At 39.0% G+C, this 24,286-nt stretch overlaps 1 protein-coding gene across 8 annotated transcripts in view; it reads right to left on the bottom strand.

The window, feature by feature from the left end:
* L3MBTL3 (L3MBTL histone methyl-lysine binding protein 3) overlaps positions 1-24,286 on the bottom strand; it is a 125,924-nt gene that overhangs the window by 59,836 nt on the left and 41,802 nt on the right. For all 8 annotated transcript variants that reach the window (XM_022556443.3, XM_022556421.2, XM_022556448.2 and 5 more), the window contains 6 exons: positions 23,364-23,448; positions 21,658-21,749; positions 19,685-19,789; positions 14,345-14,480; positions 12,378-12,469; positions 9,734-9,885 (listed from right to left, as the gene is read on the bottom strand). In XM_022556443.3, coding sequence (XP_022412151.2) covers positions 9,734-9,885; positions 12,378-12,469; positions 14,345-14,480; positions 19,685-19,789; positions 21,658-21,749; positions 23,364-23,448 — 662 coding nt within the window. The remainder of the gene's footprint in view (positions 1-9,733; positions 9,886-12,377; positions 12,470-14,344; positions 14,481-19,684; positions 19,790-21,657; positions 21,750-23,363; positions 23,449-24,286) is intronic.

Here is a 24,286-nt window from a genome sequence, read left to right as displayed (position 1 = left end):
GCAAAGATCAATAAAACCAAAAGTTGGTTCTTTGAGAAGATAAACAAAATTGATAAACCATTAGCCAGACTCATCAAGAAAAAGAGGGAGAGGACTCAAATCAATAAAATTAGAAACGAAAAAGGAGAAGTTACAGCAGACATGCAAAAATACAAAGCATCCTAAGAGACTACTACAAGCAACTGTATACCAATAAAATGGACAACCTGGAAGAAATGGACAAATTCTTAGAAAGGTATAACCTTCCAAGACTTAACCAGGAAGAAACAGAAAAGATGAACAGACCAATCACAAGTAATGAAATTGAAACTGTGATTAAAAATCTTCAAACAAACAAAAGTCCAGGACCAGATGGCTTCACAGGTGAATTCTATCAAACATTTAGAGAAGGGCTAACACCCATCCTTCTCAAACTCTTCCAAAAACTGAAGAGGAAGGGAAACTCCCAAACTCATTCCATGAGGCCACCATCACCCTGACACCAAAACCAGACAAAGATACTACAAAAAAAGAAAATTACAGACCAATATCACTGATGAATATAGATGCAAAAATCTTCAATGAAATACTAGCAAACAGAATCCAACAGCACATTAAAAGGATCAGACTATACTGCAAAGCTACAGTAATCAAGACAATATGGTACTGGCACAAAAACAGAAATATAGATCAATGGAACAGGAGAGAAAGCCCGGAGATAAACCCATGCACCTATGGTCAACTAATCTATGACAAAGGAGGCAAGGATATACAATGGAGAAAAGACAGCCTCTCCAGTAAGTGGTGCTGGGAAAACTGGACAGCTACATGTAAAGAATGAAATTAGAACACTCCCTAACACCATATACAAAAATAAACTCAAAATGGATTAAAGACCTAAATGTAAGACCAGACACTATAAAACTCTTAGAGGAAAACATAGGAAGAACACTCTTTGACATAAATCACAGCAAGATCTTTTTTTGACCCACCTCCTAGAGTAATGGGAATAAAAACAAAAATAAAAAAATGGGACCTAATGAAACTTCAAAGCTTTTGCACAGCAAAGGAAACTACATACAAGACGAAAGGACAACCCTCAGATGGGAGAAAATATTTGCAAATGAATCAACAGACAAAGGATTGATGTCCAAAATATATACACAGCTCATGCAGCTCCATATTAAAAAAACAAGCCATCCAATCAAAAAATGGGCAGAAGATCTAAACAGACATCTCTCTAAAGAAGAAATACAGATGGCCAAGAAGCACATGAAAAGCTGCTCAACATCACTAATTATTAGAGAAATGCAAATCCAAACTATAATGAGGTATCACCTCACACCAGTTAGAATGGGCATCATCAGAAAGTCTACAAATAACAAATGCTGGAGAGGGTGTGGAGAAAAGAGAATCCTTTTGCACTGTTGGTGGGAATGTAAATTGATACAGCCACTATGGAGAACAGTATGGAGGTTCCTTAGAAAACTAAAAATAGAATTACCATATGACCCATAATCCCACTACTGGGCATATACCCAGAGAAAACCATAATTCAAAAAGACACATGTAGGGCTTCCCTGGTGGCGCAGTGGTTGGGAGTCTGCCTGCCAATGCAGGGGACACGGGTTCGTGCCCCGGTCCGAGAAGATCCCACATGCCGCGGAGCGGCTGGGCCCGTGAGCCATGGCCGCTGAGCCTGCACGTCCGGAGCCTGTGCTCTGCAATGGGAGAGGCCACAACAGTGAGAGGCCCGCGTACCGAAAAAAAAAAAAAAGAAAAAAGACACATGTACCCCAATGTTCATTGCAGCACTATTTATGATAGCTAGGTCATGGAAGCAACCTAAATGCCAATCGACAGATGAATGGATAAAGAAGATGTGGTACATATATACAATGGAATATTACTCAGCCATATAAAGGAACGCAATTGGGTCATACGTAGAGACATGGATGGATCTAGAGACTGTCATACAGAGTTAAGGAAGTCAGAAAGAGAAAAACAAATATAGTATATTAACGCATATATGTGGAATCTAGAAAAATGGTACAGATGAACCAGTTTGCAAGGCAGAAACAGAGACACAGATGTAGAGAACAAACATATGGACACCAAGGGGGAAAACTGGGGGGCAGTGGTGGTGGTGATGGGATGAATTGGGAGATTGGGAGTGACATATATACACTAATATGTATAAAACAGATAACTAATAAGAACTTGCTGTATAAAAAATAAAATAAATAAATAAAATGGAAAGCCAAAAAAAAAAAAAAGAGAGAGAGAGTGGAAGGAGATGGGAACAGCTAACTCAGAAAATATATTTAAGGGGTTGTGTTTTAAAAGGAAGCAGAGAAATGAGAAATTAGAAAAAGGGAGGTTGTTGGTTTTTTTTAAATTTGGGACATACTTAGGGGAAGCTGGATTAGGCATATATGGAAATCTCTGTACATTAAGTTTGGAATTACTTCAAAATAAAACTTTTTTTTAAAAGATGGGAAATATTACTTCATTTATTCAAGACATATATGCTGAGCGACTACCATGATCAGGGCACTGTTCTAGGTGCTAGGGCTACAATAACTATCAAAACAAACAAAAATCCTTTCTCCTGCTTGGGTACCGTAGGAATAATTCAAAAGAGAGTGATGACCTATCAATGCAGAAGAGAACTCACTCTGTGTGAGGGAACAGAAAAGCGTGAGAGCAGGGGGACATCACGCACATTTAGAGAGAAGGTTCCACAGAGATCAGAAAGGTGGGGAGACAACATGGTGGGAGCATGTGGACCTCTCTTTTGACCATGTCTATTCTGTCAGTGATACAGGAAGCAAACTTATCAACTGAGTGGGAGAAAACGAGAGGGGCTGTGAAAGATTTGAGGGAATAAAAAGGGGAGTGAAATTTACTGGAAGAATAGACAAGGACATGTAGCAGGATTATGGGGCAGGACTAAGGGCCCCGTTGAGGTTAGCAGTCATGAAAGTGAGTTAGGCCAGTCAGCATGTTGCGTCTTTCTCCAGCTATATTCAACCGCTCAGGCACAGGCAGAGAGTAGGCAGAGAGTCAGATTCAACCAGAATTGGGATTTTGCCAGGCAAACACAATATAAGGAAGTAGAGGCTATACTTACAAGGGGGTAGTTATAACAGTATTGCAAAATATACAAGCATCTAGAGGCATATTACAATTAAAACCTTAAAAAAAAAAGTTGGTAGAACATTTCCCATCTGTGTTCTCAAAGATGATAGGAATCATGAAGTTTAAAAAAAAACGTCAGGACCCTATGATCAAATATTTGAGGAAAATAACACATCTCCCTCTTAGAGATTTACAAAATACATCATTGGCATATTAAAGACTGAAGTTATTCTACACCAGGCATACTTCACCTTATTTCACTTTGCTTTACTGTGCTTTGTAAAGATCACGTTTTTTACAAATTGAAGGTTTGTGGCAATGCTGTGTTGTCAGAAGACGGTTAGCATTTTTTATCAGTAAAGTGTTTTTTAATTAAGGTATATACATTGCTTTTTTAGACATAATGCTATTGCACACTTAACAGACTACAGAGAACTTTCTAGGAAATGTTGTGAGTGAACTAACATCCAGTCACCACTTTCCAAGTCAATCTTTCCAAGTGAGCAGCTCTGACCAGTAACACAAGATGAGCTGATGGAACCCCAACTTAATGCTGATTTTTCTCAAAATTATTTCAGTAGAAAATACCTTTAAATTTATAGTTGAAGGTTTTTATTCACTTATTAAATATCCCCTACCCACCCTCCCTTACACTATTATTTTTCTTAATCTATATAGGGTTACATGTGTATATGTATGTCATTATTTTAGAAATGTGAAAGGAAGACATAATGCCGCCCAGTTCATATGGCAATTGGTACATTTCTTACACTATCCACTGTCATAAAAGATATTTTAATACCCAATTCCTTCCGAGGCATTATTATAAATTGTATAAGCAAAACTGTGGAGCTCGATTTCCAGCTGTACTATTCTTTCCTAGACAATTATTTGGTTATGGATTATTAGTAATGATGCAGCCTTTATTTTAGGGAAATTTTTATTTTATTCTAGGGAAAGCTGTTAATTGATATAGGGATCCTTAAAAATGAAAAAATAAGTATATAATACTTTAATTTTTTCCTTCCCAATTTAAGAGAACTATCAAGTACTTCTAATTATCTGTCAGGTTCGTGTTGATTGAAATACAAGCATTAGACATAATTAACTCTTTTGATTTTATTGGATTTCTCTATAAATTATAAGTGAGGAAAATACTGTAGCGTATTTTGGCCACTCATTCCTGTACTGCCTGAATCTTATATAAGGTTTTAATATTATTTAAATATTGATCAAAGTCACCGTCTAAAGTAAACGAGGAAACTGTCTCAATAATGAAAATAAAAATAGCCCTATTTTTATCTAGTTTACTTACAGCTCCTCAATAAACAAACACCACTTCGTTCAGAAGTTGGAAGGCTGTGAAATCCTTTGTTACTATTGAAACACAAGTCATCTCTTAGTCCCATCTAGTGTTCAGAAGCAGAAATGTAACCAAGAAAAGATATATTGAAGAACAACTAATGGTGAAAAGTTTGGCAAATCGTTGCTCCCTGTGCCTTTCTTCTTTGGGGTTTTTATGTGTATTGTTAAAGAACTCCATCTCCAAAAAATATTTCTTTTAAGTCCACTTCACAAGTAAGTGCAAATTATTTATGAAGGCTGCTAAGATCCAATCAGACCTAGACTGGTAGATAATAACAGAAATAATAATTCATGAAAAATCCATGTTTGTAATATAAAGCGAGCAAACATTAAGATCCTCATTTTATGGAAACACTGAGAGGTTAAGCGAATTGGGGTTAAAAAGAAAGGGACCCTGGTTCTATCAGTCACAGCCAAAAGCTAAACGAAAGTAAGGCACACACGCTGCGCTCCCCAGATCTCGGCAGAGAGTCAAACAAGAACATTTCAAGACGCTCACTTAAGGAAAACCTCAAAGTCTTCATTCAAGCAATGGTTTAGATTCTTTGAAGAAATACAGCACACTTGGCCTCTCTCACTCCCTAAATCCAGAGCATGACGACTGTCAATTTATTTCCCAGGGCCCACTTTCCTGGCTCCCACTCTGCGCTAACTCTTCAGAGCTTCCAACACTCTGTTTTACTACTAAACCCCAAACCTCATCATACGGAGTCATCATAGTTCTTTTCATCCCTAATGCATTTCCAAACCCATTCCCCACAGTGGCTGTTTTCAATATTCGTAATTTGCTTCAAGATTAAAACCTGATTTCACTAACACAGTGACTACTAGGAAAAGATAAAGGAGGTGCCACCTCATCACTCTAGCGTCAATTTTCCTTTCATGTCTTCATTTCCTCCATGAGTGAGAATAAAGCTTATTTCTTCCCAAGGCTAGCCCCTCCTACAGGACGCGGTATCCTCAATTATTCAGTCTCAGATCTCCCCTCTCCCTCTACAGTGGCTTCCTTCCTTCAACTAAGCTCAACACTCTCTGTGTGCAGGAAATCCTCCTTAAGGGCTGACTCCCCCTCAGGCAATAATCCACTTTCACCTTCAGGGCCAAACTTCTCTGCTTGATGTCCTTTACAGCTATCTCTTTAACCTTTTGCAAACTGGTTTCTGTTTCTAAAATTCTTATTTTAATCCTCACACCACCTTGTGAGATAGGGACTATTTAATCCTTTCTGCAAAGGGGGCAACTAAAGCTTAGAGAAGTTAAGTCACTTACTGAATCCCCGGGCTGCCATAACCCAAACATACCATTTTTGCCCCATGGGCTTAAACATAAGCAGCGCTTTCCAGGAATATTTCATCCCAACATCTAAGTACTAATTCCTATCATTCTTCATGGTCCAGTTCAAATCCCATGTCCCCAGGAAGACCTCCCCGAGAACCCTCCAGTGAGTCAGTCAGCCTTTCCTTCCATTTGCCACCAGAGACGGCAAGCAGTTGGTTCTATTAAGCACTAACCACCATCAACTCTGCAGCCAAGACAGTAGTGCTGCGTTTCTCTCCGTTCCCAGACACTGAGCCCCTCAAGACTGAAGTGCAGAGCTACCTAGGTCCCTGTCGTCTCTGTGACTCATCACCACCATCAAGGGTTGCTTTCCAAATTTAATGGCTGATGACAAACCTGTTAATTTTGACAATGCTCTAAGAAACTGACAACACAATGCAGCTTTTCAACATTATTTTGGGGAGACACATAAAACTAATATTACTCTCAATGTACAAATGTGAAAGAGCCCCATCTCTAAAAAAAAAAAAATAGAAGAAGTTTGCAATCCACTTGGAAACAACAGTCAAAGGTCCCAGCCCCATATTTGTTCTAATTCACTAACTCAGTGCTTCTCTTTTTCATAGATCTGTTTGATGATTTTTCAGCCTAACTCACTGGGATACTGGACTGAAATTCAAAGACGGCTGAAGTGGCAACCTCATGCTAGTCAACAGTCGCCTAAGTCCTGTTGTCATGGCTTCCTGGTTCCCAAAAGCCAAGGTCACATGAAAATAACATTTTTGGGGGAGGGGTGGGGTTGGGTCACATATTGCTATTATTTATTATTATTATTAATATTATTATCATTTTGTTAACTTTTTATTTTATACTGGAGTATAGTTAATTAACAATGTTGTGCTAGCAAAGCGATTGATTCGGTTATACAAATACATGTATCTATTCTGAAAATAACATTTCTTAAAAGCAAGATTCCTTCCCAGGGCCTGAGGGAAGAGAGGGGGTGACTCCTCATTGTGGAGCCCAGCCCTCAGGCATTGGAAGATGACTGAGGGAAAGAGGCCACACGCTGCGCCGGGAGGATGGTGGCATCCTCACTGGGAGGGCTTTCCTTCTGCCGTCCTTAAAGTTCTTTCCAGTATTCCAATATTCTGTGATATTTAGGATTATTCCTAAGTCTAATCACTGCCAAGGGGATAGAATTAAACGACTACCAACTACCAGTAATAAAAGCACAGAGGAAACCCAGAGGTAAACCAATTATTATTCTAATATATGTATATTATTTCCTTTCATTAAAAACTACTTCAATCCTACATAAATTTAAATCCCACGTAGCACTCCTCTTTGGAAGGAAGAAATGTTTTACTGCAATTAAACATGCAGTACCACAAATGTGTGTGTGTGTGCGCGCGCACGCGTGTGTGTGCATGCGTGCGTGAGCGCTTTCAAATTCCCACTAAGGTAAAAAGAGATAAGATCACTGTCCAATTCAAAGGGAAAAAATCTCATTTCCAAACTATTTTAAATTGGGAAAGCAACCCAATTGGTATCCTCAATTACATACCTAAGTAATTTATGCAGATACTAACCATTCCAAAATTCGAAGATCAAAGAACGTAATATTTAATAAGGCTGGAGAAATTCCAGTGCACTTAAGCAATTTTCAATGTGCCTTAATTGTATATTGAGGCAGAGGACACACCACTATTCTTTTTCTGACAATTAATAAAATAAAACTTCAAGAGTTAGAAGTATAAGTATATCCTCAAAGTACATTCCATTCTAAAAACAATTTGGTTGTGCTCATAAGAGTGCAAAATCAGAGCTGAAAGAGATCAATTTTTCCCCCTGCTCTTTCTAATAAGAACCCAGGATGCTTCCTAGTCCCTAGGCATTTGCCATTAAAGAAAAATGTGACAAATTCTTCTAGAATTCCTCATTACTTTTTTCCAGAAGAATGTTTTTAAAGGAAATGCATTTACGTCAAATAAGCAACTTAACTTTTAAACCCTATAACACCTATAAGACCACAAAAATAACTGAAACTAACATCCACCCATTTTGTTTATATCAGGCAAAAGCTCTAAAAAAAGTTCTCCCTAAATGAATCAGAACTTTAAAAACAAAAAGCTCTCATTTCAACAAATTCTAACTACTGCTTTAAAGTATCATTTATTAAAAAAAGGACTGGATCCTAGTCATCAAGTTGGTACTGCCACCATCACAGCACATCAAACACAGGAGGGAGAAATATGTTCCTCCCAGGACAGATTACAATATTTCTAAATTTACAGTTTTCTCATCCATTCACTCACTCAAGATAGGTACACATAATTTTAAATGAAACAAAAACCACCAGTTTGCAGAAAATACGAAAAAGAGAAGAACATGGTAAAGCAATACGATGAGGATTCAATCAGCAAACCCAGAATGTGGGAGACTCAACAGGAAAAACAACCTGGTTTCTTCAGTAAAAGTTACAAGGGGAAGAAAATGACGGAAGAATAGGAATCTATAAATTAAAATTGATCAAGAGAAACATCAAAGCAATCATAAAATGTGCATCTTATTTGGACCTAAAGCAAGCAAGAAGGAAAACCAAGACAATTGCGGGAGAATGTTTAAGTATGTTAGTGACATTATGCCATTTATAACTTTATAGATTTGAAGAAAGAAAAAGAATATCTTTAGAAGAGACATTCACAGATGAAATGCCATGGTATCTGGAACTTGCTTCAAAGCAATCCTGGTGTTGGGAATTTAGGAGTAGGAAAACACAGGAAACAAGACTGATGTAAACTGGTAACTGCTGGTGGTAGTTAATGGCTGCAGGAGGGTCACGCTATTATTCTCACTTTTGTATATGCTTGAAATGGTTTATGTTTCAATAATAAATTTGATTGTAAACTGAATAAAAAGATATCCTATGAGGAAAATTATGCTTTTCAGAAAAAAGCTGGGTTAAACACTAAAATACTGACAAGTACTTGACTATGCGATGTGATCATGGAACTACTTTAAAAAATTCTGTGAAAACCATATGTAACATGTAATTCAGATTTTTAAAATTCACCGTTTAAAAGTCTGAATAGCAAATGGCTTTCACTGTCTCTCCTTTTTTAAAACAATGCAAGTAAAACTGATGCCTGTCTGAGAATCCAATTTGAGGATTAATGGAAATTATTGATGGCTCTACTGAATATTTAAATATACACACACTGAAAAAGACAGGAAACAAGCTTTCCTGAAACTGAGCTACATTTATATAAATTAAACTCCATTTGCTACTGTAACATTAGCCTTATTTTATAAAGATGTCTGTCACTTCTCATTGTAAGTATTCTCCAGAAGGAACTAAACAGTGCAGAAATGACTTTCACCAGCAAACTGAATTGTAGTTTCATCAATGAACATGAATTTGGTATGAAAAGTCATTATTTCAATTGCTTAATCAAAATCTCATGGTTTTATTATAATTAGCTTATGATTATGTAATTTTATAATTATGTTGCTCCTACCACTTTATGTAGTATAGTCAACACCCATAAGGATTAAAAACAATATTCTTCAATTAATAATTTGTATTCAGCAATTATAAATAGTTAAGTTAGCTACTGGGCATGAAAACATGAAAGGAAGATTAAAATATTTTCCTGAAAAATGAGATGAAGGGGAAGTGTGAGTCTGTGCATACATTCACGTGTGAGTGTCTGTTGGGAGTGTGGTATGAATTGCACTTCCACAGGAGGAAGTCAACTAAAATACAAATCACGAAGTAGAATTAAAGGATGTTATTTAGAAATATACACCATATGGAACAGGTAAAAAGTTAAAAATCTGAAATGGGAAAGAGTGGGACAGAGCACTGTTACTTTAGTCATAAGCTTTGCATTATTACTGTTTTTAAATCATGTACTTGGATAACACTCAATTAATAAAGCACACAGCAATGGAAAAAATGTCTCACCAATAGTCATAGCTCTCATCCCAGTTGTCAAAATGTACGAGGAAACGATTGTCCACCATATCTGTTACCGTAGCAACACAGATGAATGCAGGGTTCTTTTTGTCTACAGCTTCAAGCTTCATTCCAACTCGAAAGCCTGATGGGATCACTGTCTATGAAACATACAGATTTAATTAGAGATAAGCACACACTTAACAGCAAGGACCTGCACCCTCTCTGCACCTCTGCCTGAAGGCCTGGCATCCATCAACTGTACTCACATAATTTAAAAATCATGAACCACTTTTACAGCAGAGTTGCTTCCCAACAAGCAGCAATAAGAAAAATGGCCTGTTGCTACACCCAATTAACTATCTGGACCTTTGAAACTTACACACCCACAACCTCGCAAAGTTAATTAATTTTAACATGTGTCCTGATACTTTAGATGACTACACGAGTTAGGCAAGTTTTATTTACTGTAGAGTTTACTTTCAGTTTTTCTTTTCCTTTATTACAGATTTAACAATGAAAATTATTTCACACAAAATAAGCACTTAAGCTAAAAATGTGTGTAAGTCAGTATAAATTCACTCCCTCTTCTGAAAAGGTCTTTCAAAAGAGTACTCTATTGAAAGTAGGTCATCTTCCTATACAAAAGGCTACAAATTATTACAACTTTGATTCAACAATACAGATATTATTCACAATAGCACGAAAAGAACTGGCTGTTAACACATACAGCCATTCAAAATAGTTTGTAACATAAGGAAATCCACAGATTATCAGCTATCTGGGACATGAAACTAAGACAATAATAAGTTCAGTAAGACTTAGTGCTTGAGGTGCTGCAGGTGTAAACATTCCTTACAATCTTTCGTGAGGAAAAGTATCTGAATCTCAGAGAAGTACCTGAATATCAGTTATATCAATCACAACACATTACAAATCACTTCAGCCCTTCTAAAAAAAATCCTTCTGTCCAGACTGAAGCGCACAGATACTATTCTAATCACTTCAAGCAAAGTAGATGTTATCTCTCTTTTTGCTATAATTATACAGCTATCATTAGAAAAACGTGGACAGCCACGTATCTGAATATGTTAGAGTGAAGTTCTGTCTGAGTCGAAGGATCAGGCACTAATGCTACACAGATACTGTTACTACATATTTAAGCCCTGAAATTATTTATCAGTGTTCTGACCGTAAATTATTGAGTATTCTGAGGTAGAGGAATCTAGAAATAGAAAAATTAATTGCCTCTTAGATACCGAACACACAGCCCAAGATTAAGTTTTGTGCTAGCAATGCACAGAATTTAAGACGATGGTTCAAGGCAGTGGATCAAATCCCTGACTGAACTCATCACCAGACAACCAGACAAGGATTAGGAAACTTGGAGCAGTGACAGCAAGCAGGCTGCTGAGTTTTCCACCTGACTGATCTTCCTCCCTTGTCTTGACAGAGAATGATGTCGAATGACTACGCAGTATTTACATTTCAGCAATTAAGTTATACTCTCAATTAAGACATTTAAAAATAATAGCCTGGCTCATTATCTCTATTAATTACCTAAATGCACACACACACACACACACACACACTCCCTCTCCAGTTCTCTAACTCAACCTGGCTTATGTTCACAATTCGATTAGAGAATGTTTCAGCCATGACTGATGCCCTCAAAACACCCGGTTAATGTCATTTCCCAAATGAGGGTATTTGGGGTGTGTGAGAAGGTTTTCCCCACTCCTGATATTTATTTGGAGGGGATCCCTAGTGAAACATGGCTGCCTCTCTCTACGCTCTCACTCACTGTCCCTAACTGGTGAATCTGGAAAGAGGAACTGGTCACACCTTTAAGAGTAAGCTGGCCTACAGGACATAACAGTCTCCACTCTGCCCCTCTAGGAGCAAGAGCTGTCCTGCAAGAGGGTAGTCTGCCCTGGTCTAGCGCTCCTGGGCTTGGCTGGTGAGGCAGTAAGGGCCAGTAAACCTCTTCAACCCCAGGGCTCAGAATCAAGAAACGCATCTCCCAGCAGATACAGGCCATGCATGTACTCCAGCTGAGCCCTTACCAACTATGAAGATGAGACTTTGGTTTTCCACCTGCTTGCTCTCTGTCCTTTCCAATGAGATCAGAACTAGGGCAGGGAAGAAGACTAACATATCAGGCCTCCTCAGAGATGCCAACAGGTCAAGAAGTGGAAAATACAAACACATCCAGACTTTGCTTCTGTTACACTGCGGAACAGAGCTAGAAGCTGGAGAGAAGATTTAAATGATAGTCCCTAGCATGCAAACCTAAATGGGGCTACATGCATCTCACTATGTGAATCCCATCTGAACAGCACTCCTAAAGCCAAGTGACAATAACAACGAAATGTCACAATTTTTCTTATGCACCTTAATTGTAAATTATAGCTAGGTTTTATACTATGTTGCCTTTTATTATTTAACAAAAAAAGACAGCCATGTTATGGCCCAAAACAGATATTTATTCAGGATGATTTTAAGCTAATTTTAAAGTTTAATTAAGATAAGAGCACTGTATTTACCAAAGCTATAAAATTTATTATAGTTTCTTGTTATCCCTTGTAATTTATCTAGTGAAACACTCAAAAGCCACTTCCTGTGAAAGGAGAAGTATTTTGGAGGTACTTACTATATTCTGATTTTCAAATAATGACTTGGGAGCAGCCTGAGCTTTGCATGTCTTGAGATAAGCCTGCCAATTAAATTCTTCTTCTTTATACCCTAGGGTAAGCACATATAAACACACAGTAAAATACCAAAATATTTCACACTTTAGCTTTCCCTTCCTACTTTTATCTGTAACTCCAACATGCCAAAATCAAGCAATCAGGTGACTCTTTAAATAGACAGTATTTAACTCATAATTTGTATCTATGTATTTTTATGCACAGGGTATTTATTTCCAACAAATTATGTTATGTTTTTCAATTCTGAATGAATGGTAATGGATGAAAAGAAAAGGTGTAAGAAAGCAAACATATATTGTACTCAGATGGACTCCTTTTTATTACCAGACCATTTCTACCAGTATTTAGGTAGAATTCCTCAGCAGTGAGCTAGAGTAGTTGAGTTCTTTGTTTTTCCCTCACCCGTTCTACTCTGGGAGACTAACTTGTAGGAACAAGTGGGAAGCTGGAAAAAATGGTAATAACAACAGATAAAATCTTTCTGGCCTGTCACCACAAGAATGACAATTCAAGATTTATGAAGTAAGCATGTTGGCAAATTACAACAATGGAAACGTCCTTGTCTTAATTTTCACAATTTCATGTTTAATGCTGGTAAAACCAACATTTTCTTCAAAAAGGAAACTGAGCATTTAATTTTATCTACTCATGTGCTCTCTTCTACTTCCATCAAAATCCCAAGGCTGGTGTGAAAGGAACAGCTAATAATTCACCATATATAACAGGCCAATTTATACAAAGGCTTACAGATTTTCTTTTTCGTCCTTAACTTTTCTAGGTGCTTCTGTTTGATCATTCAGTTATCTGAAAATGCCATTCCGCCATTAATTTTTCACTTAAAACCAAAGGATAGCTTGTCCACTAAAACCCAATAACCCTGAGACAGGCCAAAAATATCAGTAACCTGGTTCTTTGACATCAAGCAAAAAATACTGAATGTAATATGAAAAGGAAGGAAATAAGAAATTATTAAATATATTAGGGATGAACTGAAAAAGATAGGATCTGTTATTCTTGGATGTTTTGTATACATGAAACAGACAGAAGCATTGGCAGACTGTAATATAAAGAATTTAATAATAAAAGAGTAACTGCCATTAGTCCAACCCCCAGCTGAACTGATTTTCAGTGTTATATTCTCCTTTCCAGTCTCCTAAATATTCAGATACGTAAGTTCAATGCATAATTTCTCAAGATTTTTTATTTACTGAAATGTCAGTAAATACAGTTAGCTATGTAAACATATTTCAAGGATGTATTTGTGCATGTGTTGTGTGTGTATGAAATAGAAATCTGTAGCTAAAACCTGTAGTCAAAATTAAGTATCAAGCAGATGTTATGTGACATGCAAGTAAGTACATGGACATAGTTTATTCTCTTAAGTAGGATTCTATTTTTTAAATTTCTTTCACTTTATTTTATTTTATTTTAAATTTATTTATGTTTGGCTGTGTTGGGTCTTTGTTGCTGCACACAGGCTTTCTCTCTAGTTGCGGCGAGCGGGGGCCACTCTTGGTTGCGGTGCATGGGCTTCTCATTGCGGTGGCTTCTCTTGTTGTGGAGCACGGGCTCTATGTGCATGGGCTTCAGTAGTTGTGGCTCACGGGCTCTAGAGTGCAGGCTTAGTAGTCATGGCGCACGGGCTTAGCTGCTCTGCGGCATGTGGGATCTTCCCGGAGCAGGGTTCGAACCCGTGTCCCCTGCATTGGCAGGCGGATTCTTAACCACTGCGCCACCAGGGAAGCCCTAAATTTCTTTCACTTTGATAAACATTTTTCATCATTAACAATAAGCTTAAATTTGGGCCCACCTGAATAATCATACAGTCTGAATTCTTAAAAATCTAAATTAAGATATAAGAAAATAAATGTTTCAGAATATAAAATGTGAAACTAAAAAGTGACAATACCTTTTGGAGGATGGAGCTTGTGGCCAGTCTTCTCACACCACCCAACTGGGTGAATATCCAGAGCATCTGCATTTACCCAGAAGTCGTAACAATCAGAATATCCATCAAAGTGCAGCTTTATCCGGTACCCACAAACCTGAAACAGGTAAAGGAGGTCGATTAAAAAACAAAACAAAAGGCCCAGAATATTTCTGCACATGTACAAAAATAAATTAACATGGATATCAAGTATGATATGGATTATGTTAATCAAAGCACCCTTGTTAACAGCCACAAAAACAAGTGAACAAATAACAAAATCTAAAAGCAAAGGCTATTACATTGGGAAGAGCTGAGCTACAGTGTTCTGGCATCATCCTCAGTTCCACCAGGAGCACATGCATCCTGGGTGACAATTCTCCCACGCAGACAAGTCCTCTGTTCACTCCCTACATTGTACAAGCACATGCTACCAAGGGGAGCTGGCAGCACAGCTCCTGTAGGGTGCCAGAGTGGGTGCCCTGCCGTGTACTGGCTCAGTGCTAGCTCTCTGTCCTTTGTAAAGCTCCACACACAGCGACATCCAGCCAGACCATGGCTGGTGCAGACATGCGGAGAAGTCAACTTATTCTCCTCTCCACTAGTAGCAGAGTGGGGAGAAAGAAAGAAAAGCCTCCCCAGTTCATACTCAGATGAGACAGGCTCCCTGGAATCCAGTGAAAACTCACTCTATGTAATGCATGCCGAATGCTGATGCCACATATCTGCCTAAATTAGGGCCCCACTCGGGGGAGTTCTCAGTTGAAAAAAAAAAAAGGTTATGTAGGTTTCTGGGGTCTTCGCTGGGTCACGCTTGGCCTTGAGCTCTCAAGACAGTTCAGCCTCTCAGTCTCCTTCCCACTAGCACAGCAGATGTGTTCAAGTGGAACCACACGCCACACCAGACCTCTAACCACTCCAGGGCACCTGCCTTGCAGAAGTCTGAACAAGAAGCTTGAGATTAGAGCGCGGAGCCAGGGCAATTCACAATCCTAAAGTAATCAGGAAGCTGTACGGTTACTGCCATGAAGAGTTCTCTAGGGCAGACTGTTAAAATTCAAGCGGCAGAACAAACTTACAGAGTGAGTCCCAGTTTATGAGAAAAATTATATTCGTGTGAGTCCATGTATGTATTTACGCATGTTTCTGTGGGTATATATGTGTTATTATGTGTGTATACATATATACATAAATACATACATGGACTCACACACAAAAGTATATGTATTTAGACACACATTTATATACATACTTACACACATATATATGTAAATTCACAGTAAAAAAAATAGTCTGGAAGGACAGATGCCAAATATTAACAATGATTTGTTTTGAGAAGTGGGAAAGAAGAGGCAAAAGGGAATGATGGATTTTTAAATATTTTATCTTATATATTAGCATTTAAAAAAAAATAGAAGGTAGGGCTTTCCTGGTGGCGCAGTGGTTGAGAGTCCGCCTGCCGATGCAGGGGACGCGGGTTCGTGCCCCGGTCCGGGAAGATCCCACATGCCGCGGAGCGGCTGGGCCCGTGAGCCATGGCCGCTGAGCCTGCGCGTCCGGAGCCTGTGCTCCGCAACGGGAGAGGCCACAGTGGTGAGAGGCCCGCGTACCGCAAAAAAAATAAATAAAAATAAATAAAAATTAAAATATAGAAGGTATTAATGCTACATATATAAAAGTGAAAATAAGCTGACTCCCCCCAGAGAGATAAGAACACCCTGCAGAGCCAAGACTGGGGTCTCTAGAAGCACGATCGTTCAAGAAGGGTAGGTGGCTGCCCCCCACCCATCCCATGCCAAGGAGGAGCTCAGGGGCTGCTTCTCTTACAATCCTTGGAGCTAGGCAGGCCCACCCTGCCTTACCCTCAGTTGTCTCTGGTCAATGCCTAAGAAACAAGCCCCTTCAGTAATTTATCCCTTCAATCCTTCAGGGTCATACTGCTCTGAGCTTCTGCCCCATGCGCTGTCAACTTCCCACCACTCCCCCTGTAATCTCTCTACTATAGCTCACGCCCTCCGAAACCCTTTGGTAAACAGCCTCCTCCACCCTCAACTTCCTTGCTCAAAGGCACATCTGCTTCTTCCCTCTGAAGCCTTCCCTCAAGTGGAGGCTGCTCTTTCTCCTACTCTCCATCCCTCCGAGGCCCAAGCGTGGCCTCCTGCCTCAGGCCACACCACGCTCCTGGGCCTGTTCTCCACCCTGCTCCTGAGGCCTGTGCCATGTGGCTGCACCACTTCGCCCTCATCATCCTGCATACTACCTCCCGAACATCCCTTGTCACTCATCACGCTAAGCATTGGCTCACTCTCTTCCTTTCCATCCTGAGTAGTTCCACCAGGCACATGGGTGACTCAGCCAATACCGCAGCTCTTTCTCCCTGCACTTCCTCTTCTCCCATGGATCTTGTCCCATCAGAAACTGCGCTGCCTTTCAACGATTAAATTAACACATCCATTCAGTTTGCTAACCCAGTTACTCCCGATACACTTCCTTCTGAATCTCAATGAAAACTCTAGCATCTCACATTTATTCCTCTACTTTCTCCCTAGCATCTTCCTTTCTCTGGAGCCTCCTTCCTTAGCAGTCACTTAAAATATTTTATCAACATTTTAAATTGTTGCCCTAAAATGTTGTCTGACAAAATTCCATTATCCCAAGTATTCACCCAGTCTGCACCTATACCTGGTCTAGGGACTGGTGCTAAGGGAAAAAGATGACACACAGTCAATCCTCATTATTCATGGTTTCCGTATTTGCAAATTCACCTTGATAACATACATTTGTAACCCCAAAATAATATGTGTGGGGTCTTGGGACATGTGCATGCACAGAGTGGTGAAAAATCTGACTCACCCATCGTGCAAGTTTCCAGCTGAGGCTGAACGAGGCAAGATGCTCTGCCTTCGTGTTTTGTACCTCGCCCTACAAGCAAGGGTCCTTTATGTTACCTACTTATTTAGTGTCACGTTTTTTCATGTTTTGTGCATTTTGTTGTGATTTTGCTATTTAAAACCGCCCCTAACCCTAGTACTGAAGTGCTAGGTAGTGTTCCTAAGTACAAGAAGGCCGGCAAGTGCCTGACAGGGAAGGTCTGTGTAACAGATAAGCTTCATCAGCGCTGGTGGCCATGAGTTCAATGTTACAGAATCAACAATAGACAAACAGGTTGTCTTCACACAGAAACATAAAACAAGGTTAGTGCTGATCGGCTGACGAGAATGTTGTGACCAGAGGCTCCCAGGAACCTAACCCTGTATTTCCTCCAAGTGCAATGGTTCAGTAGTATTTACGGAATATAACTACCATAAATAACGTGAATCAAATGTACCTGTTTACCGCACTCTCCCTACTGCACAGCAATCCTTCTAGACGTGCCTGGCCAGTTCCCCCTCTCCCATTCTTCACAATGGCCTTTTTAAACCTCCTCCCTCTCTTTCAGCTACCAATCCCACTATCTCTATCGTCAATCTCAGCTGACGCTTTACCTCCAGAAGTTGCCTCCAAACTGGCAAAGCTGCCCACGCCCACCACACCCATCCTTTCCTGCTCTCCCCTGCAGAACTCAAGGAGAAACCCCCCCTGCTGGCGAAGGCTTGGATCTCCTCATATACTCTGGATCCCATCTTCTCCCATCCCTTCTTTGTCAATTATCTGCTCTCTCTGAGCCTTCCAATCCTCTGCTCCCCAATGACTTCTTCAGAATTCAAGCATTCTCTAGCCAGTCTCTTCTCATTACAACAAAAAGGGAGGGATGAGGGAGAGAGCAAGAAAAAGTAAAGAAAAAACTATCTTTTGGGCTTAGACAAATTCTTGTACAGACAAATTCTTGTACACTCTTGGTGAAAATCTAACAACTGATAAACGTTTTTGGAGCACAAAATAGCAATATGCATCAAAATTTAAACATCCTTAACTTTCAACCTGGTAATTCTAGGGATGGCTCCTACAGACATACTCACTATGCAAAAAACAAAACAAAACAAATTTTTAAAAAAGCCAACAAAAAACCACCGAAATATAAAAGGATGCTCACAGAGGCACTGTTTGTAATAATGAGAAAGTGAAGACCACTCAGTTGTTCATCAATATGAGAACAATTAAATAAACTGCAGCAATTCAGTGAAATGGAATACTACTCACTGGTTAAAAATATTATATATGTATAATATAATATATAAGATACAGTGTCACAAAAGCAAGTTGCATAATATTATGTATGATATCACTTACAAGTAAAAAAGAGAAAAATATATTTATACATGCAGAGAAAACATCTGGAAGGAACACCATGAACTCATAAGTGTCGTTATCTTTGGGATACAGAATGAGGAAAACAGGGTGGACACAGAACTTCTGTTTTTTAATTATATATACTCTTACGCCAGCTGACATTTCCAGGATGAGCAAACATTACTGTAATGATAAAAAAAAAAACTAGACAAACTAAAATAAATTTCCTTTAAAACCAAGTGTTGAGACACACACACACACACACACACACCCCTCCCTTAAAAAGTTTCCCTTGTCTTTTACAGCCAACTTCTTAAAAGCAGTCTATACTTACTGAATGTTTTCATAAATCTCAATTGTTCTGAGAACTATATAAGCTAATACATGGAAAACACTCAGCTCAGCATCTGTCCCATGGTACAGGCTATGTAACGGTATGTTATTATTTATGGTGACTGTCATCATCCAGCTATCAGATGAGACTGTGTTGTGTAGGAGCCAAACTTCTTACAAATCCACTAAGTCACTGAAGGAAAACTATGATAACTAAAACTAATACACATGATGGTCTTATTCTTTCAGGAAAATTTTAAAAGATACATACCCCTGACTCAAGGAAGAGAACAAGAAGGAGGCAAGCACATAAAGGAAAAAAAAAATTCTAAGAGCTTTCAGTAATATATTGGACTAAGATATACCTAATCGACTTGGACATCTTTCCGTGAAAAATTTCAAAGAGATACCTTGAAATACTGAAAGTAATATAAATATCCGTTGGTCTGTTCCTTATGTTAAGGAACATGGTATGGTAAAGCCTATGGCGTCAGACAGACCAGGGGTCAAATCCTGGTTCTACGACTTTGAAGCTGTGTGGCCTTGTATACCTCACTTAACCTCTCTGAGCCTCAGTTCCTTCATCTATAGAACAGGGATGAAAAGGGGTTCTTGCAAAGATTAAATGAGGTAATGTTTACAAAACGCTAAGCACCGCGCCTGGCATAAAGTAAGCACTCAACAAATGGCACCTTTTCCCATTATTAAATCCCTATAATCACTATTTTGTTTTAAAAATAAAGATGAGGCAAAGCTTACCTCAGCCACAGTGAGGACGCAGTACACGGACTGATGCTCAGGGTCCACACCTTCTAATTTCATGCCAACTTTAAACCCATTTTTGTTATATGGAAAAGATTGATACTAAAATGCAAAATGACAGCAGTTTTAGTGAGTGATCACCATTCTTCAATAAAGACTATATAACCAAATACATAAACAACTCCTAAAAATCCAGAAGAAAAGGATCACTGGGTCATCTCATGGAAAAATGCACAAAGACTATAAACAGGTGACAGAAAAGGAAATTTAAATGTCTTATCGACTTAAAAAGATGCTCAGTCTCCCCCATAAGAGTCATACAAAGTAAAATTACAGTAAAATATACTTCGCCTGTCAGACTGATAAAGATCAAAAAGTTTGGTTGCAGTGCTTTGGCAAGGCTCTAGGGAAAGAGATGCACACATACATCGCTAATAGGGACATAAACTTGTACGACCTCTAGCAATCTCATGATACCCATAAAAAAGAACATTCTCTTTGACTCAGCAATTCTAATCCTGGGGAATTATCCAACAGAGATAGCCACATATGTGCTAAAGGAGAGGTGTACGAGGTTATTCACCAAAGCATTTACTTACCAAAAGACTCATATATGTGTCTTTACATGCACTGACACATATATGTGTGTCAGACTCATGTAATATATATGACATACATATATGACATATATGTCAATCAATAGGGAGCAGCTTACATTATTATGGAACAAACGTAAGATGGAATACGATGCATCAGTATAAAAGACTGAGGAAGTGGTTAGATGAACTGAGATGGAATAATCTCCAAGCTAAGTTAGACAAAAAGCAAAGTCCAAAACAGTAATGTGACATATGTTATCATTGGGTTAAAGACAGGGAGGGGAGGATTTGTGTCTATATATTGCTTATATGTGCATACAATTTTCTTATAGCGCCTTCATTTTAATCACATGAATGTATTACTGATTCAAGTAATTAGCTGTATTTAAGCTTTTTTTAAAAAATTGTAAAAAAGTCTATTCTGCAAAGGACCAAAGTCGCAGAAAATAATTATACAGAACAAGTCATATGCAATTACTATTACATATTAAATATTTTAATGTAGCTGTAATCATCCCAACATTTACTATTCACCACTTTTAAAAAAAATGTTATTGAATACTCACCACTTCTTAAAATCTCTGTGTTCATACATATATATAACAAAGTACTGATGGCAGATTTATTACATACCATGATTAAATATAATTAAATCATTTAAACCAAGGGTCAGCAAACTACAGTCTAAGGGACAAATCCAGCCCACCACCTGTTTTTGTAAATAAAATTTTACTGGAATACAGCCATGTTCATTCATTTATGTATTGTCGCTAGCTACTTTCATTACAAGAACAGAGTTGAGTTGTTACATCTGAGACCACATACCCCATAAAGCCTACGATATTTTCTATTGTCCTTTATGGAAAAAGTTTACTGACCCGTGGTCTAGCCCAGAGACAGCAGTTCCCACTCAGAACTACTTTTATTGATTTTAACTCACTTATGATAAAATATTTTTCCATAGTTATACAGTAACCCATCTTTCAATGTTTTGTTACGTAAACCACAGTAACTCATTTTTATTCTCCCAAAGACATGATGTTGACATGAAATTTTACGCTAGTTCTTCTTCATCTACTAGTTTTTCAGTAGTAGTAGAAACATCCCTTTTAAAATCAGTGAGAAAGCCTGGTAACTATTGAGAAGAAAGAGCACACGCACGCGCGTGTGCGTGCATGAGGTGTGCTCACGCACACGGCACTGGGGAAGGTGTGTGTATAAATGCTAGCTGCCCTCGGAGGCACCCCTCCGCATATGAAAAATAATATGTTTGAGAAGTTATCCCAAGTCACGTTTCCTAAACAGACAGTAGAAATGGCAGTACCAATTCCAGAGAAGCTTTATGGACAGTATTTCTAGAAGGGCCTGTACCTCCTTGAACAGCTTTGCTGGCACTGCCACAGCTTTTTCCTCTTCCAGGTAGGATGCCCAGCACCAAGCTTTCTTTCCTTTAGGAGGCAAACCTGAAAAGCGAATGAAACTAAAATGACAGAATTTCCAAATCTAAGAAATCAGAGTGGTACACTATGAACTCTCACTTCCCTAACTATCCCCAGGCCTGGCCCTTCTCTTACTTTCATGGCTTGTATTTCTCAATCTCTTTTCCTGGCTCCTCTTCCAAAGAAATGAGAGCTAACAAGTGAACTGTGTGTATATCCAGGTATGAGTATAGAGAAAAGAAGCAGAAGAACTTAAGGTTAATGAAGAAGATGTAGTAGGAAGCCAAGAAAGAACAGTACCATGGAAGCTACAGCAAGTAAGAGCTTCTTCTAGAAGCAGGATGCTCAAAATTTTTTTTCCTAGGGAATCAAGAAGTTGAGGACTGAGAAAAGGTCAGTGCACTGAGTGGTTAGGGACTGACTGCTAATCTTTCTCCAAGATTAAAAAAAAAAAAAAAAAGGGAAAAAAAAATCAAGGCGCCAAAGGCCAAATTGAAGTAGCAAAAGAATACATAAATGATAAACATATGGAGTCGGCTAATATCAATTTTATTTGGGATTAATTTGACAAAAAATGAAAATGAAAGGAAGGGTATAACAGCTTGATGGGTATTAAAATTGGGGGAATGGTATTTTGGGGATGAGACTGCAACAGGCAATGATGAAGCTCATGAAGAGGAAAAAAAAAAAAAGGAACACCTAAGAGGGGGAAATGACTGAAGGAACAAGGTCACAGAAGGGCCAGAGCCCTGAGAGTAGAAATGAAGGGGAAGGGAGAGTCAGGATAAAGACACTTTTGAGGCAGAGTGCAGAGTAACTGAGAATTTACTCCCTTTAATTTCAGTGACATAAGATAGAAGGTCATCTCCCCCAAAATGTAAAAGTTAGGCTGTGTGTTTGACGCAGGTAGAAATATCTCAAACTCTTTTTGCAGAATTAAGAGCCGAATGAGCGAGGAATGCAGCCAAACCCGGAAGAGGAGCGCTGGGTTCAGGCCTTGATCTGCAGGGACAATGTGACTGGCAGGTCAGAACGGGACTGTGCAAAGTACAGTGACCTAACGTGGAGGACCGGCCAGGCAGATGTGGCAGGTCCTTCCTTTGGATACAGCCTAGTGGGGCACACGGAGGCTTCTATGGAGATGACCCAAGGTCCACGATGAATAAGGCAGCGAGTTCATCCACCAAGTACTGAAGGGCAGGGCCTCATGAGCATAAAGGACTAGATTCCTCATGAGAATAAAGTGTTCCTTGAGGAACGAAGGAAAAAAATGGTACCAGATCAGGAGGTCATGGTTGAGAGGAAACTTTAAAAATCTACAACCTTAGGAAATGAATAAGAACAGAGGTTTTAGTCAAAGTGCATAAGTGAAAGATACCTACTGGATGGAAAAATAAATAATGGAAAGTGGTCTCAAGTTTGCCCTGACACTACTCAAAAGTTGCTAATTTCCACTTTTCCCCCTTATCTACTTCTTCTAAACTCTAATTTTTATTGACACAATTTAATCAAAGAGAACCCCCAAACGATCCTTTAACTGCCATAGTGTGCATTACAATTAAGACTAAAATGTGTACCTGTGTGAAATATTTTCAGCTTCATAAAGTTACAAATAAAACCTTCCTTTCATCAACTCACCCTGCTTTAATACAGCCGAATCACCTCGCCTTTTCCTTCGGGCTCTCTGCGAACCCCTCAGGATTCTTCCATCTTGTTTGTTTTCCTACAATAAGGAAGAAAAGTTTATGATTTTAAAAAGTTCATGAAATTGGCACCAATGAAAAGTTAGAGAGCTGTCAGAAAGCATTATTTTTTTTTTGGACTCTTCTTCAATTTCACTTCATAACTTTTAAAAGAAAGTAAGAATATAGGTCACTTGAGAACTGTGTTGCTTTTGGCCTGAGGTCCTTACAAAATAAGAACATTTCCAAGAATTACACTCTGTTATAGTACAGATACAGCTCCCACCTCCTTGAAACACTTTCTTCTTTCAGCTCCTGGACCACTCTGTTCTGGCTTCCCTCACACCTCACTGGCCCCTCTTTCACAGTCCCTCTGCTGACATCTCCTGCAACCTAATCCCCTTCTCTTCTTTGTCTAATCATTCTCCCTAGGTTTTAAAGATCGTCTGTCTGCCGAACATCCCTCATCCATATCTCCAGCCCTGACCTCTTCCCTGGCTCCACATTCATGTATCCAGATGCCTACTTGGGATCTTCGCTTGGATGTCTAATAAGAATCTCAAACTCACGACGGCCAAAGGACTCTAAATGCTATACTCCACTCTGGCCTTCCCAGTCTCAAGTAACGGCATGATTAGCCAGTCCATAGTTCAATCCAGAAAGCTAAGAGCTATCTCTGATTCTTCTCTTTCCCTCACACACCCTGACAACCCTACCTTTAGCATCTATCTCAAATCCGCTGACTTCTATCTTAAACAGCCCTCTTATTTAGTCACTGCAATAAACTCCTAACTGGTTTCCCTGATTCTACTCTTGCTCTCACATGTCAAAGCTAGAGTGATCATTTTAAAACATTAATCATATCAAAGTATTCCCCTG

This window comes from Delphinapterus leucas, chromosome 12 (genome assembly GCF_059928025.1).
Source record: "Delphinapterus leucas isolate spDelLeu-1000000601 "Yukka" chromosome 12, BTC_Dleu_Yukka2, whole genome shotgun sequence".
NCBI lineage: Eukaryota > Metazoa > Chordata > Mammalia > Artiodactyla > Monodontidae > Delphinapterus > Delphinapterus leucas.
This window is presented reverse-complemented; position numbering and strand designations above follow the sequence as displayed.